We start from the raw sequence: 13294 nt of genomic DNA, 5'->3' as shown, positions 1-13294 counted from the left end.
ATGAACCTACACTGCTGTCTGCATGTTTTAAAATTCAACACTGGAACATTTTTAGAATGGTTAGATGGTTATACTGTCTTTTAATATTCATGCTTACTTACAGTTTTATATGAAAAAAGTGATATATTTGATTTTTTTTTTAAGAAAAAAAGGAAAAACAAAGTATTTTTTTTCATAACCTTCTGATCCAGGCTACATATAATTTAATACTGTAAGTGTACTGAAAGTTGTGGAAATGATTGAGTCCTTCACCGCAGGCTTCCTAGAAAACTGCAAAGTATTTTTAACTTGCAGGACTGTCGTAGTGGTTAAACCATGTGCTTTACAGTTTCAAAGTTCTTGATTCGAGTTTCGTCCTGGTCCTCCTGTGTGGCCTTTGGATGCGGTCTCTGTGCTTGTTTGGGTTTGCCTCCCAAATGCCTAAAATAGGCACGTTAGGTTAAGTTAACTCTAAATTGTCTTTAGGTGTGAATGGCTGCCCTGCAGCTGACTGGCAACCAGTGCACCCCTGCATCATGCCCAAAGTCAGCTGGGGTGCACTCCAGCTCAAACGCGGTCACAATGAAGGCATTAATAATGTTGTGCCATTATGGGACCGTAGATGGATTTGCTTGAGTCAGTGCTGAATGTCCAAATTTCTGCATGTCATGGCCAGTCCTACTTTTCATGGAGGAGACTCATTTTCTTAACATCCTGCACCGGCTTCTTTATTCCACAGTTACTGTGTATTATGTGTCAGAATTGTCAGTAGTTACACATGCTGTCCTATTTAGTTGATTGCATGTGTGTCCTGCGTGCACAAACACACCAAACACACGCACACACACACACACACACACACACACACACACACATACACACACACAGTGTAGATTCTTACTGTCCGTAGGATATAGGTTGAATACGCGTTGTTTGCTTATTGGTTTAAATATACTTCATGCAACATTCTATTGTCACAAAGAAGTAGATAATTACCAACTAACATAATGACTTAAATGCAGTGAGCTACAGTGTATTGTTACTTAAAGATGTGGATAAAACAATTTGCACAATGGAAAAGAAAGTATGCTCAAAATTGTTCATCGTCGTGCATAGTCCAGCATGTCCACGTTCTATCTTATTGACAGAAATGTAAGTCTGTATTTATAAAGACAAAGGCTCATTCCACTTGTTCTCCTCCTTGGTCTCCAATTAGTGCAGGTGTCCGTATTTGTCGTACCGATCTTGGTTTCCCAGCAGGCTTTTAGAATAAGGTGAAGTCCAATCTCTTTCAAAAGCCGCTTTCAGTTGTTCCATGATCTTCCCACCCCTATTTTTCATCTGGACCACGAGCCCAACTCCGCCATTATCAGAAAATTCATTACCAACCCAGTTGTGGTTCCCTAAGGAGGAAAAACAGAGATCAGAAAATGAAGAGCATTTTCAGTTGTGTGTATCTACAATGGACTACTATGAACTTCAAATTGAAGTAATATAGCAGCATCTATTTTAATCAAATGTGCTATTCAGCTGTCGAGGGGAACTGATCTGTTGTCCACAAAACTACATCTTGGTTCTTAAATGAGATAAAGATTTTAAAAACATTTTTCAGGTCAACTGCTTCCTATCACTGTCCAAAGTTAGGAAATGGAGCGTTATCCCTATGATAAATACAATCAATATAAAATAATATATTGTTGCATCGCGGTACGGTGGTGTAGCTGTAAAGTGTTGGCCTCACAGTTCTAAGGACCCGGGTTCAATCCTGGCCCCACCTGTGTGGAGTTTGCATGTTCTCCCATTGGGCCTGCGTGGGTTGTCTCCGGGCACTTTGGTTTCCTCCCACATCCCAAAAACATGCAACAATAATTGGACATTCTAAATTGCCCCAAGGTGTGCTTGTGGGTGTGTCACGAGCAAGGCCGGACCACTGCAAAGAGGGGCGTGACCTCTGGGCGGTGTGACCTCTGACACCTGTCACTGGCCACACCTGTTTTCCATGTGGACTCTAATTAGACCATGTATTTAAGTTTGGAGTTTTGGTACTGGCGTTGCCAGTTTGTTGCCTTGTGTCAGTGTGTTGTGTTCACTGCCAGTTGGATTCTCCACCATTGAGAGTAAGTGTATTGTTGAGCTATCCTCGTCACAATGATTCTGTGCCCTTTGGTTACCCCATTCCTGTTAAGCTTGTTAGTTTTCCCCATAGTCATCGGACCTAGCTGAACGTCTTTTTGGATCCTGCCTAGTCCAGACTTTTTGTGCCTCTGCCTTTTTTTGTATTGCTTTTTGATATCGACCAACTTGCGAAATAAAACCACGTCTAACATCATGTCCTCGTCTTGGAGTCCTGCATTTGGGTTCACCCCAGCACCGTTGGTTCGTGACAGAGTGCGGATGTTTGTCTCTATGTGCCCTATGATGGGCTGACAACCAGTTCAGGGTTTACCCAACCTCCTCCCCGATGACCCCTGGGATAGGCTCCAGCTCTCCCTCTGACCCTTGTGAAGATAAGCGGTGAAGAAAATGGATGGATGGATGGATATTGTTGCATATTTTAATAGATGCAAAATGCATTACTTACCAATGTATAAAGCATTGTCAGTCAGCATGTACTTGTTGTGATTGAGTCCGTGTTGAACGTCATCGTTTTGCTCCTTATGACTGAAAAACCTCTGAAAAATAATTTAATTTACAAAAATGATCTATAATAAAGAAGAATATCCTCAATTCTACACGATTGAATATTAGTCAGAGAGTTGTTCCACATACCACCTCAAGAGAACAGTTGTACAGTTGCATGCACAGCGACTGGAGTGAGGTTACGAAGTTGAAGGTGAGCGGGTGAGTGTTCTTCCAGAAGCTTATGAGCAGGCGAACTTTGATCCCTCTCAGAACCACAGCCTCTCTGATCATCTCATCAAGTGGCGACCAGTACCTGATGTTGGTGAAGTCGCTTTGATTAATTAGACAATTTCCTCACTGACTTGCACCAAGATAGTTCACCTCTGTTACATTTTACTCGCAAGCTGCAACCACAGATTAGGTCACTACGTATTCTTATCATCAGGGACAGGCATGCAACAGAAGCACATGTTTTCACAGGAAAGTGCAGTACCTTGTGACCAAGGTTCCTCTGAGGCGCCTGCTCACTAGAGGGAGGTAGTCGGTCACAGAAATGAAGACAAATGTCTTTGCGCTCTGCATGACGTGATAGATGGCGTCCACATCTTTAGTGCGCTCTTTAGCACAGAAGAGACCAGGGGAGGACTGCACAGAAGATACATCAGTACGGTGACTTTGCACATGTTGTACAAATACACAGAGCACAAGTGAAACATTGAATTGAGCTAAAATGGTGAAGACGCAAACCTAGTATGCTACTTGAACCTTTTTGGGATTATGACAGTAAGGGAGCTCAGGTCACAAGAGCAGGTTGAAGCAGGCAAGGGCATGATTGATCACCCCCTAACTGTGTCTGTTGCAAGTTGGCAAATAATCTTTCATAAGCCTCTGTCTAGACCATGGTCCGGTTATAAGTACATCAAGGGACCAAACATCGTACTTAGACAAGTCACATTCTGCCTTTACAAAGCTTACTACATGTTTAGAATAGTGGTGTAGAACTACGCTTCATCAGCCTGAACACCTTTTGTAATATTTGGGTTGCTCTAGTTTATTACCATGAGGAGGGAAGAATTACAAAAGAATACTGTATGAGGTGATGTAGTTCATTTCTGATGCAGAAAGGTTGGGTGGATACGGAAGTACGGAAGCGTATTGCTGTCATCAAAAAAAAAAAAAAAAAAAAATCCTGATTGGGAAAAATATTAGCCCGAAAACCAGAAAAAAATAGCCTGAAAAACAGAAAATATTAGTCTGAAAAACAGGATTTTTTTTTTTGTGTGACAGCAATACACTTTCATAATACGATACAAATTAAATTAAAATTAAAATTCTAGATGCTTAGCCAATAATTCCTTAAACATTTTCACCATCCATGCATAGTCTGTTTTTGACAATATTTAGACTGGATCAACGAACTGCAATAAAGATATTCAAAGTGACAAAAGCGGCACGGTGGACAGCTGGTTAACAAAATCACCTCACAGTTCTGAGAACAAGGGTTCCCGTCTGTTAGGAGTTTGCATGTTTTCCTCGTGCCGTAGGTTTTCTCCAGGTTTCCTGCATGACGACTTACTGGGCATTAACGTTGCTTTAATTATCCAGAACAGTCTAGATGTTTACTAGAAATATGAAAACATGAACCACAATGTCATGCCCCTAGAGGGAGACGTGGCAATTGAAAAAGGGGACAGGATATAGTAACACGCTCACAACGGGCACCAAGACACTACCCATTTAGTATCAAAACCTAAATACTACTAGAGAAAGATCCTTACAGACACATATGCAACTGCAGGGGTATTGTTGAGTTGCAGCTCCAGGGGCTGATGTCTCCCATAGAGCGCTGTAACTCTTTTAGACCAGATGGAGGGGATATAGTCCCTCTCATGGAGTTGCCAGTAAAAAGAAAAGACTCTGTGGAGGTCCAGAGCCAGACAACTGCAGTTGTACACCATCAGGCCCAACTCCTTTCTCTGTGGGGTGTCAGGAAGGAAGAAAAAGTCACCAGTGATACAGGAGAAAAGTTGAGACTCAGGTGTCCTTTGTCCTGAGAGACAGAATGACAACAGAACGTAAAGGTGTATTAATTTAAAGATAAGACATGGGTCAGCAAACACATTAACTGCTCTAAATAGTCTCTTAATATTGGCGTGGATGTTCTTACTGTTTGAGTGTGTGACCTAGAGGGAAAGGACCACACTAAATGTGCTTTCCTTTAATTAGCATGGTTAGGGAATACATTAGTTTCAAGTCTTTGCATGACTTGTCTAACATTTATCCAAAGTCTTACTCACATGTAGATTGTATGTCAGTTTCAGTTCGAAGACGCGGGATTTTCGATGTGCTTGCTCAGCCTTTAGTTCAGAGATGCTAAAAATACGTCTAATTAGAGTGTCAACCCATAATTTTTGCACAACACATGCATAATTTTGATGCTACCTTGGAGAACGACCTCCAGTCCATGTCAGCACTGCCAACATAAAAGTGTGTCCGATCTACGATCCAGAATGAGGAATGGAGTCCCCCTCTGGTAAAAGCTGTCATGTTGACCAAATGAACCTCTGCGTCTGGACGGTAACAAACGAACGGGAAGGGGTGAATGTAAAAAGGTGGACTGAATGCCAGTGTGCTAATTGACTCACTATGCGTTGCCAAAATCTTCTGTTCTGCAGAGTTCGTCAGGCTGCTGGCAATCTTTAGTTTGACCCCACGGGATTTCAAGGTGAGCAATCTCTGGAATAAAAGTTGACCCTGAAGAAGCGGTATTCAGTGTTTATGCATTGTTTCATCTCAACAGGATTTAACTCATTAAGAGGGGACACGTAATCCTTAAAATAATTAGTTTTCTCTCATGGACCACTTGGGAAATACAAGTTGACATCTTCTCTTGCTTTAAATCAGTGGTGTATTCACGACTTTGTACCTGTCTTCCTGTGGTCGGCGTACTTTCTTCTTCCAAGGGCCTCAAGTTCCAGACTGGTGACACGACCTGGACCGAGTGCTTAGCTCGGTCCAGCAGGGCGTGGAAGCCGACAAAGAGTGGCAAGTGGGGTCTAGCATTCAAGTGTTCTTTAAGATCCTCAGGGATTGTCTCCATAAGGACAATCCTGCAATATGCATAAAGCCACGTCTTAATGAGAGCGTCAACAAATTAACATTGCTGTTCGTCTTCTTTTTATGTTACACTTTCAAAGTTCCCCGATTATCTCACCGACAGTCAGTGCGACAATTCTCTTCTGTGATTCCATCCTCACTGTCCCCCCAAAGATCCACAGAAGAGAAGATGAGCACCAAGAGCACGGCAAAGCAGCACAACAGTGCAAAGATGGCAATGCACTTCTGCTGAGTCTGACAAGTCGCAGAGACAAAAACAGCTTTCATAAACAATGCATAATAATCTACAAGGGCCAAAGAGGCAACACCAAGGCAATTTATTTTAAAGCCTTGGGGAGGGAATTTAATGGCGGCATAAATGTTAATTTCCTCAATCAATACACTGAGACGGTAGGTTATGTGATCAATAAAAAAAAATAGTAAGGATGTGACATTGGACAAGCAAAACTGCTGCTTTGAAAACACGGGAACAGGACAAGAAAATCACATCCATTTGTCCATGCCACTGAAACACTCACAGATGTAGGGATAATAGATGACTCTGAATACCGGAAATTACTTCTTTTAACACTGCGTGCCTTGCTGTTCAAGCATTTCCCTCCTGAAATGGATTTTAGGACCTCTGTATCATGTCTTGGAATATTAAAGGCAATATTTGTGTACACGAGCGTATATTGTGGCTGTAATAAAGGTGCGGGGGATTCACAGTGGCGCATCACAGCCCTGTTGTCCTGACCCTGTCTGAGTCTGAAGCCTTGATTTGACAGTTTTAAAAGTGCAATCATGTGCTTTGGTTTTGCTTACCACTGCAGACTTGCATCATAGCTTTTTCTGTTTTCTTTGTCTTTATGAGCTACAGATACAATATTTTACCAGTGATCTATCGGATTAAGTGAGATCCGTAGACGAGTTGTATCAAAACGTGATTAGATTAAAGTGCACTGCATCACAGTCAGAGGACATTTTTATTGGGAAATGGTACCAAATAAAAATGTAATTTAGAGTGCATTTCATACATAAGTTAACGCAATGTATTTTCCATAATTTGAAGTATTTCCCAGCACGGTGGGTCAGGTGGAATTTGTTAGCCTCACAGTTCTGAGGTCCCGGGTTCAATCTCGGCCCTCCGTGTGTGGCGTTTGAATGTTCTTCCCCTGCCTGCGTGGGCTTTCTCCGGGCACTTCGGTTTCCTCCCAAATCCCAAAAACATGCAACATTAATTGGACACTAAAATTGCCCCGAGGTGTGATGGCGAGTGCGGCTGTTGGTCTTCATGTGCCCTGCGATTGGCTGGGAACCAGTTCAGGGTGTACCCCGCCTCCTGCCCGTTTACAGCTGGGATAGACTCCAGCACTCCCGCAACCCTCGTGAGGATAAGCGGCTAAAAAATGGATGGAGGGATAGATAGATGGATGGATGGATGAATGGAAGCATTTCCAAATGAGGACAAAACGTAAGACATCACAAAAACATTTTGAAACAAGGAAAAAAAAACTTAATGGATTTTACAGTTCCATACCACAGCCAAATAAATAGCTAAATGAACAATTTTGGATGATTACATATAAATAAAGCTCTGAAACTGTGAATAAAAAGGTATCATTGTTAATAAAAATCATTCATTAGATTAAGTGACATTACTTAATGGGCTCCCTTAATGCTGCCAATGAGAGGATGCGACGATATCCTTTTTTCTTTCTATGTTAGCTCAATTTGCACAGTTATTTGTCCTTTTAAAGATGACATAGTAACCCTTCCTCACGCTTTCTTGGGGGGTCTGGACAATATTTGATTCTCCCAGCTTCCCTCTCTTCAGCACATCGTGTGTACTTTACTCTCCTTTAATGCCCGCTGAGACCCTGAAATTTTTATTAGTCTGAACAGAGGAAAAGAGGAGGCCTGACATGCAGATATGCACATTACTGTTCAGAAATTCTATTGAAGAAAAGTTCCATTCAGGCACGGAATGTAGTAAATTTTTTTTTTTTTTTCTGATTCTGTTAAAACTCACCGCAAAGAAATCAATTATGGCTATAAATGTGAGTTGCTGATTGTATTATATTAAGTTACATTATATTCAAAACGCAATCCACACATTCATTCTGACATTTCAGCACAATGAACTCCACAACAATAATGTGATCGAGTCAGGATTTGGCATATATTATACGTGCATATATGAAGGTTGGGATTGTCATCTTCAGGGGTTACTTGGTGGTCAGGCCTGCCTTGAGAGCTGCACTCCTTCAAACTTCATTTGGACCGTCTTTATCAGTCTCTTTTGGTCTTTCGACGCCGTTCCATTCTCTGACGTTGTCACTTCATCATGCATATGTTTCACGAACGCCCTGAAGCATGTATTTGTTTGTGCACCTCATGTCGTGATCTTATTTGAAGCTTGCAGTCTGCACGCGTGTGTGCGCATTTGTGTGCGTGCAGTACAGAATGATCAAGTAGTGCAGCTCCATGCTGACACAACAGAGGCTGTAGGAGAGATGCACACAGACTAATCCCTCTTGTTCGAAAGCAGCAATGCAAAGCTGTTGTTTAGAATCCCAGCAGGCACCCCCCCACTCCCGCCCCTCTCATGCCTCCCTTTTGAAACTTATAGCTATACCGTGATTCAACCTAAATTGGCATATACCTGGAAGGAAGGCTCTACAAACTCGGGATGACTTCATGCAGGGGCAAGAGGGGGCAGAGCACCTAAATACCTCACACCTTCAAATCATATCCACACAAGTTCCCTGGACTCTCCTTCTCCTCTGCTCTCTGCTACTTGCCGACTTTTTGCAATGAGACCATCACCGCAGTAAGCACCGTTTAGTATGCAAATAAGCCTACAAGTAGCTGTAGCTCTCCCTTTATGAGACCATCGTAGCTCAAGTGTTAAAATTTTGAGAAAGCAGTGTGGCTCCATTAGATACATGGTAGTGATTTATGCCACAAGTTTATTATGCCCCCCAATGTTTTTGTTTCTAAATAAATAAATGCCCCATGACCCTTGTGTGGATAAGCGGTTTAGAAAATGGATGGATAAATAAGTGTTTGAAGTGAGGTGACTGGTTAGCACATCTGCCCCATAGTTCTGCAGAATGGGGTTCAAATTTATGTGAATTTTGCAAGTTCTCCCTGTCCCTGCTTAGGTTTTCTCCAGGTAGGTTAATCGAAAATTAAATTGTCCATAGGTGTGAACAGTTGTTTGTTTATATGTGCTCTGCGATTGGCTGGTGACCATTTGAGGGTGTACCCCGCCTCTTGTCCAAAGTTAGCTGCGAGTTTGGATAAAGATGTTATGGTTGATATAAACTTCTAATAGGTTTGGAATTTTGGAGCTCATTTGGACAATAAAAAAGTGAAGTGCCGTTAGAGGAGCCGCCGGAGGTTCAGCACAAGTTTTAGGGCCGTTAGCATCACCGTTGCACGGCTGCACATTGCAAGGTGGTGAAGGAGGAGGGAAAGAAAATCATTCGTGTGCCTCGTGCGGCCGTGGCCGTTTACGGTGCACCTTGAAATTGCGTGTTGAAATTTAAAGGAAGGAATATAACCCCAGTAGGGCTCTGAGGTGGACAAGAACCAGGTCAGATAGTGGAGCCCAGAGTCCAAAGCAAACATGGGGGAGCAGCATTTAGATGTTATGCTGCACATAAATGGAATCATTTTCGAAAAGAAGTGACAGTTTATTTGAGTCCAGGTTAAAAAAAAAAAATAAAGCTTTTCCACTTTTAAATGATATTTCTTGCAGTCTATGCTTTTTTAATCATACTTTTTCCCCTCCCTTTTTGTTTTAAATGTTTACAAGCTGTTTTTTAAAATGATTTTTATCACGTCAAGCACATCATATACCCTGTGCATGAAACGCGCCATCTACAGGAAATAAATATGCTTTGCTTTTGGTATTCTATGATGTCTGTAATAGTTTTTTAAATTACATATATTTATATTGTCTGTGTTGATATTGTATAACGTGTTTGTGTGTTTTTATTGTATCAACAGGTCAAATAACAAATCCTGTACAGTAGCAACAATTTAAAAAGCCCTTTTAAGGGTATTCCTAAAGTAAAGTGCCACTCTGAGTATGAGGCTGTATGCGATATCACACACATGGCACATGTACAGTATCTGTACATGTATATGGCACAACGTCATGTCTACTGTGAGTGTTTGAGCTGCTCAATGCAGGCTCTCTTCTGTTCTCAGTGACAGAGCAAAAGGACAGCAAAACCGAGACAAGAAATGTCTGAGTCACATCCTGAGAGACATGACTTCTCTTACAGCTGCACCCACCATGGTCAAGCACATTTTTTTTTGTCAACATATGTTTGTGAGACGAGGTCTTTGCGAGTGACAGAAATCTGAGACAACTTGCTACCCCCCCCCAAAAAAAGATTAATAATCAATAACCTAATCACTACTACTGGAAAGTCATGATCGATAGATGAAAACTCATCTACTTACATACCCGGTGTGGATGTTTATACTAGTTTTGAATAAAAAGCTAATGAGACAGCATTTATGCCAAAAATAATATATTGTTGCATTTAAAACATTTTTTCACCAAGGACACAACATGCTAATAGATTTAATTTGTCTCATAAATTCCTGCATAATGTGCAACAATATGCAGTCTCTGTTAAAACATTCATTTTTTTTCAACAGTATTACTGAAGAAGAAGCTCATCATTTTTTTAAAACTTGAATGTTCAGATGTTGAATAAAGAAATTGAGAGTAATGGTGATTCTTTACCAAACCAAGCCTTTAATGAGCTCTTTTCCAAAAATCTTTTTTATTATTCTGAGACTGTTCTTTTTATTCATCCAAACATCTGCAACTTACCTTCGCTCTGTCTAAATTTTTTTGACAATTTTTTTGTTTTAATCTCAGTTTGGAAAAACGCTTTTTCTTTCCTCCCATGAAAAATAAACACTTCGGTGAACGCCAGTGAAGGACGTTTCACTGCTGGTGTCTCACCTTCACACCTGAGGCTCAGCGGCTGCTTGCAGTGCAATCATAGGAAGTATTGGCTTTTTGTTATTTTATTTTTTTGGGGGGTGTGGGGGAGGTGGGCTGCTGGGGCTCCGGTCTTCAACATTACTGTAGCATCAAAGTCAGAATGATATACTAAGTGAAGGCCGGCTGGGCACGATGCCACGTTGATATGCAGCCGGGCCACGAGCCAACTACTTTAGTTTTGTATGTAGCAGTAAAATAAAATAAAAAAAATCCCATCAGTCTGTCTGGTTGAGTAAACTCCATCGGGGAGTGTCTGGCCACAGCAAAACATGACTTGTTCAGTGAAAACCGCTTTCACAGCCTTCAGTCAACTCAATTTTCTGAAAGCCGCCATCAATCGATGTCCATTCTGGATGAATACGCACAGCATTTACCACAACCCGTACAAGTATATCCATTGAAATGGATTACATTGCACTTTATTAGTTTTCGTAAAAAATGGCACTTGTTTTGAGCAGGGCGGCAAAAAAAACTGAATACAAGGATGAATGTGTCATATTGTGACAACCTCTCCACACAGGATAATGGCGCACGATTTATCAGTTACTACATTATATTCCTTTTCACATGCTGAATGATTAATACATCAGGTAGAATCCTTGATGGATCGCATTAAGCTTTTTGAGAGCTTTATATTACCGCCGCACTTTAATCCACCAGGAGCAACAACAAATATGTTAGTATTCCACATTTAGTGTAGTGTTGTGCAAATATGGAATTGGATCCATCCCAGCGACTACAGTTAACGTTCACAATTTTATTTTATTTTTTACTGTATTATTTCAGCTCAATCGTTTACATGCCTCAGGATTCATGCACAAGTTCGATCAGCAATTCAAAAATAAACTTGTGAGGAAAGCAATACAAGAATAACAGACTGACCAGAACCTGAGAAGACGAGAAACAGTTGAATGCGTAGTATATGCCCTGTGTTTTTATAAGTGTATGTGAGTGTGTAATGGGTGTGTAGTAGCAATGAGGAAAGTAGTGATCAATACTCGTCTGTGGCAACAGAGCTCAGCTCTGTCTTGTGTTGTATTGAACTTCTACTGTCTTGGAGTTGATGCTCCACAGGCATTAAGAACCCTTCCAATGGATTTAAACCTGATTCCATGTTGCTGAATATTTTCCATCTAGTTTTACAACCCTTAAACTCTGTACGATTGGATATCTACTGTTTCATAACAGTTAGAGTCCCAACTTCCAAAGTTCAATGTATATACAATTCCAGAGACACTTTAAAAGTGATTGACTTCATAAAATGCTGTTGTTTCACTTGAAAACAGTGAAACACGTGAAAAACAAAAAACTCTTGTCTTACCTTCTCTAGTTTGTCTTTGCGGCGCAGAAAGATGGTTGCAGAGTAGCCCTGTTGTTGGGCAGCACTGAAGCTGCTGTTTTTCACTTGGGTCAGATCAGACAGCAGTACTGGGGGAGCCTCCTCATGCCCCCTTGACCTTGGGTTATTTGACAGTTCCATTAATGGCCCGCGTGTCTGTGCCGCCTGCAAGGGCCACAGACTCAAGCTAAAAGAATAGCGAGATGTTGACACGTCTGTCGATTTCTCTCATTTAAAGCTGCAAATGCTTGCTTGATTTCTTTCTATGTGCCTGATTTGCACGCTGCTGCACTCCCCTGTGCTCCGTTTGTGGCCAGAGCACCAACGCCTTCTCACACTCCTGATACTTGTTTGGGAGGGGTGTGTGTGTGTGTTTTGTGTGTGTTTGTATCTGTATCTCATTGGTCTACTAGCAGGATGGGAGGGGCGTGAAATGGCTCTCTGGACATGATGAAAATTCAACAGGAGAGGCTGTAGTTGCAGAGCGGAACCTAATGTGATTGAGGAACATCTGATAAAGAATGTCAGAGACTGAGAGAAATACACACAAGAATATGAAATATCATTTCTCAAACACTGAACTGCCGCATAGAATGTCCTGGGCAAACTTCATGTCAAAAAAAGAGCCACTGAGTATTATTGGAGATTTTTACAGCCTGCATAATTTATTGCTTAAAAATGGTGCAGGTGTGAGAGGCTCTGGCTTTCGTATCTAGGAGTAGGAAGGGATACACACCACTATTACGGTAACTGATCATGGTATGAAAAAAACAACAACTTGGGTACACTCACTGTAAATGTAGACAACACTGGTGACACCTTTAACCAATTATTCAATCAGGTTTTGTCCAAAACATTTTCGCTGTTGAATTTTACCAAGAGCTTTCTGTCATGATCTGTGCCCTGCACTTCCTCCTTTGGAGTTTGGGTGGCGCTTTGCTCCTTGCCTCTCTCTCTCTCTCTTCAGCAATCAGCATCACCTTGGCTGAATATTCGCCTGCAGATCCAGGATTCCAGCGCCGGAATATTATCACTCACTTGTGGTACACAGACCGAATTTGCCAAAATCTCTTCCTGTATGTGCCTTCTACTGATGGTCCACCATCATGCCTTGCAGATGCTTACCCAGTACTGTACTCTATTATAATAAAACATTCTCCGCGACTTCCTCCATGACTGTCTGCTTCTGGGTCCAGTCAACATTGATATGATTGTATTGTGAC

At 41.5% G+C, this 13294-nt stretch overlaps 1 protein-coding gene across 3 annotated transcripts; it reads right to left on the bottom strand.

Moving 5' to 3' along the window:
* Positions 1-97: 97 nt before the first annotated feature.
* On the bottom strand, positions 98-12415 carry pld5 (phospholipase D family member 5). Of its 3 annotated transcripts, none has more exons than XM_061830934.1 (9): positions 12054-12415; positions 5816-5952; positions 5528-5711; positions 5044-5337; positions 4380-4577; positions 3095-3246; positions 2749-2914; positions 2561-2651; positions 98-1382 (listed from the first exon to the last, which is right to left on the bottom strand). In XM_061830934.1, the coding sequence occupies exons 1-9, from the start codon at positions 12210-12212 to the stop codon at positions 1192-1194; spliced, it is 1572 nt and encodes a 523-aa protein (XP_061686918.1). In that variant the 5' UTR covers positions 12213-12415; the 3' UTR covers positions 98-1191. The 3 variants fall into 3 exon arrangements, with proteins under 3 accessions (XP_061686918.1, XP_061686917.1, XP_061686919.1); XM_061830933.1 differs by having other exon boundaries at positions 99-1382; positions 5044-5355; XM_061830935.1 differs by having other exon boundaries at positions 100-1382; positions 4380-4651; positions 5247-5355.
* Positions 12416-13294: the final 879 nt, after the last annotated feature.

The sequence above is a fragment of the Syngnathoides biaculeatus genome, chromosome 9 (genome assembly GCF_019802595.1).
Source record: "Syngnathoides biaculeatus isolate LvHL_M chromosome 9, ASM1980259v1, whole genome shotgun sequence".
In the NCBI taxonomy this organism is placed as follows: Eukaryota; Metazoa; Chordata; class Actinopteri; order Syngnathiformes; family Syngnathidae; genus Syngnathoides; species Syngnathoides biaculeatus.
Note: the sequence above shows the minus strand (reverse complement) of the source record. Positions and strands in the feature narration are given on the sequence as shown.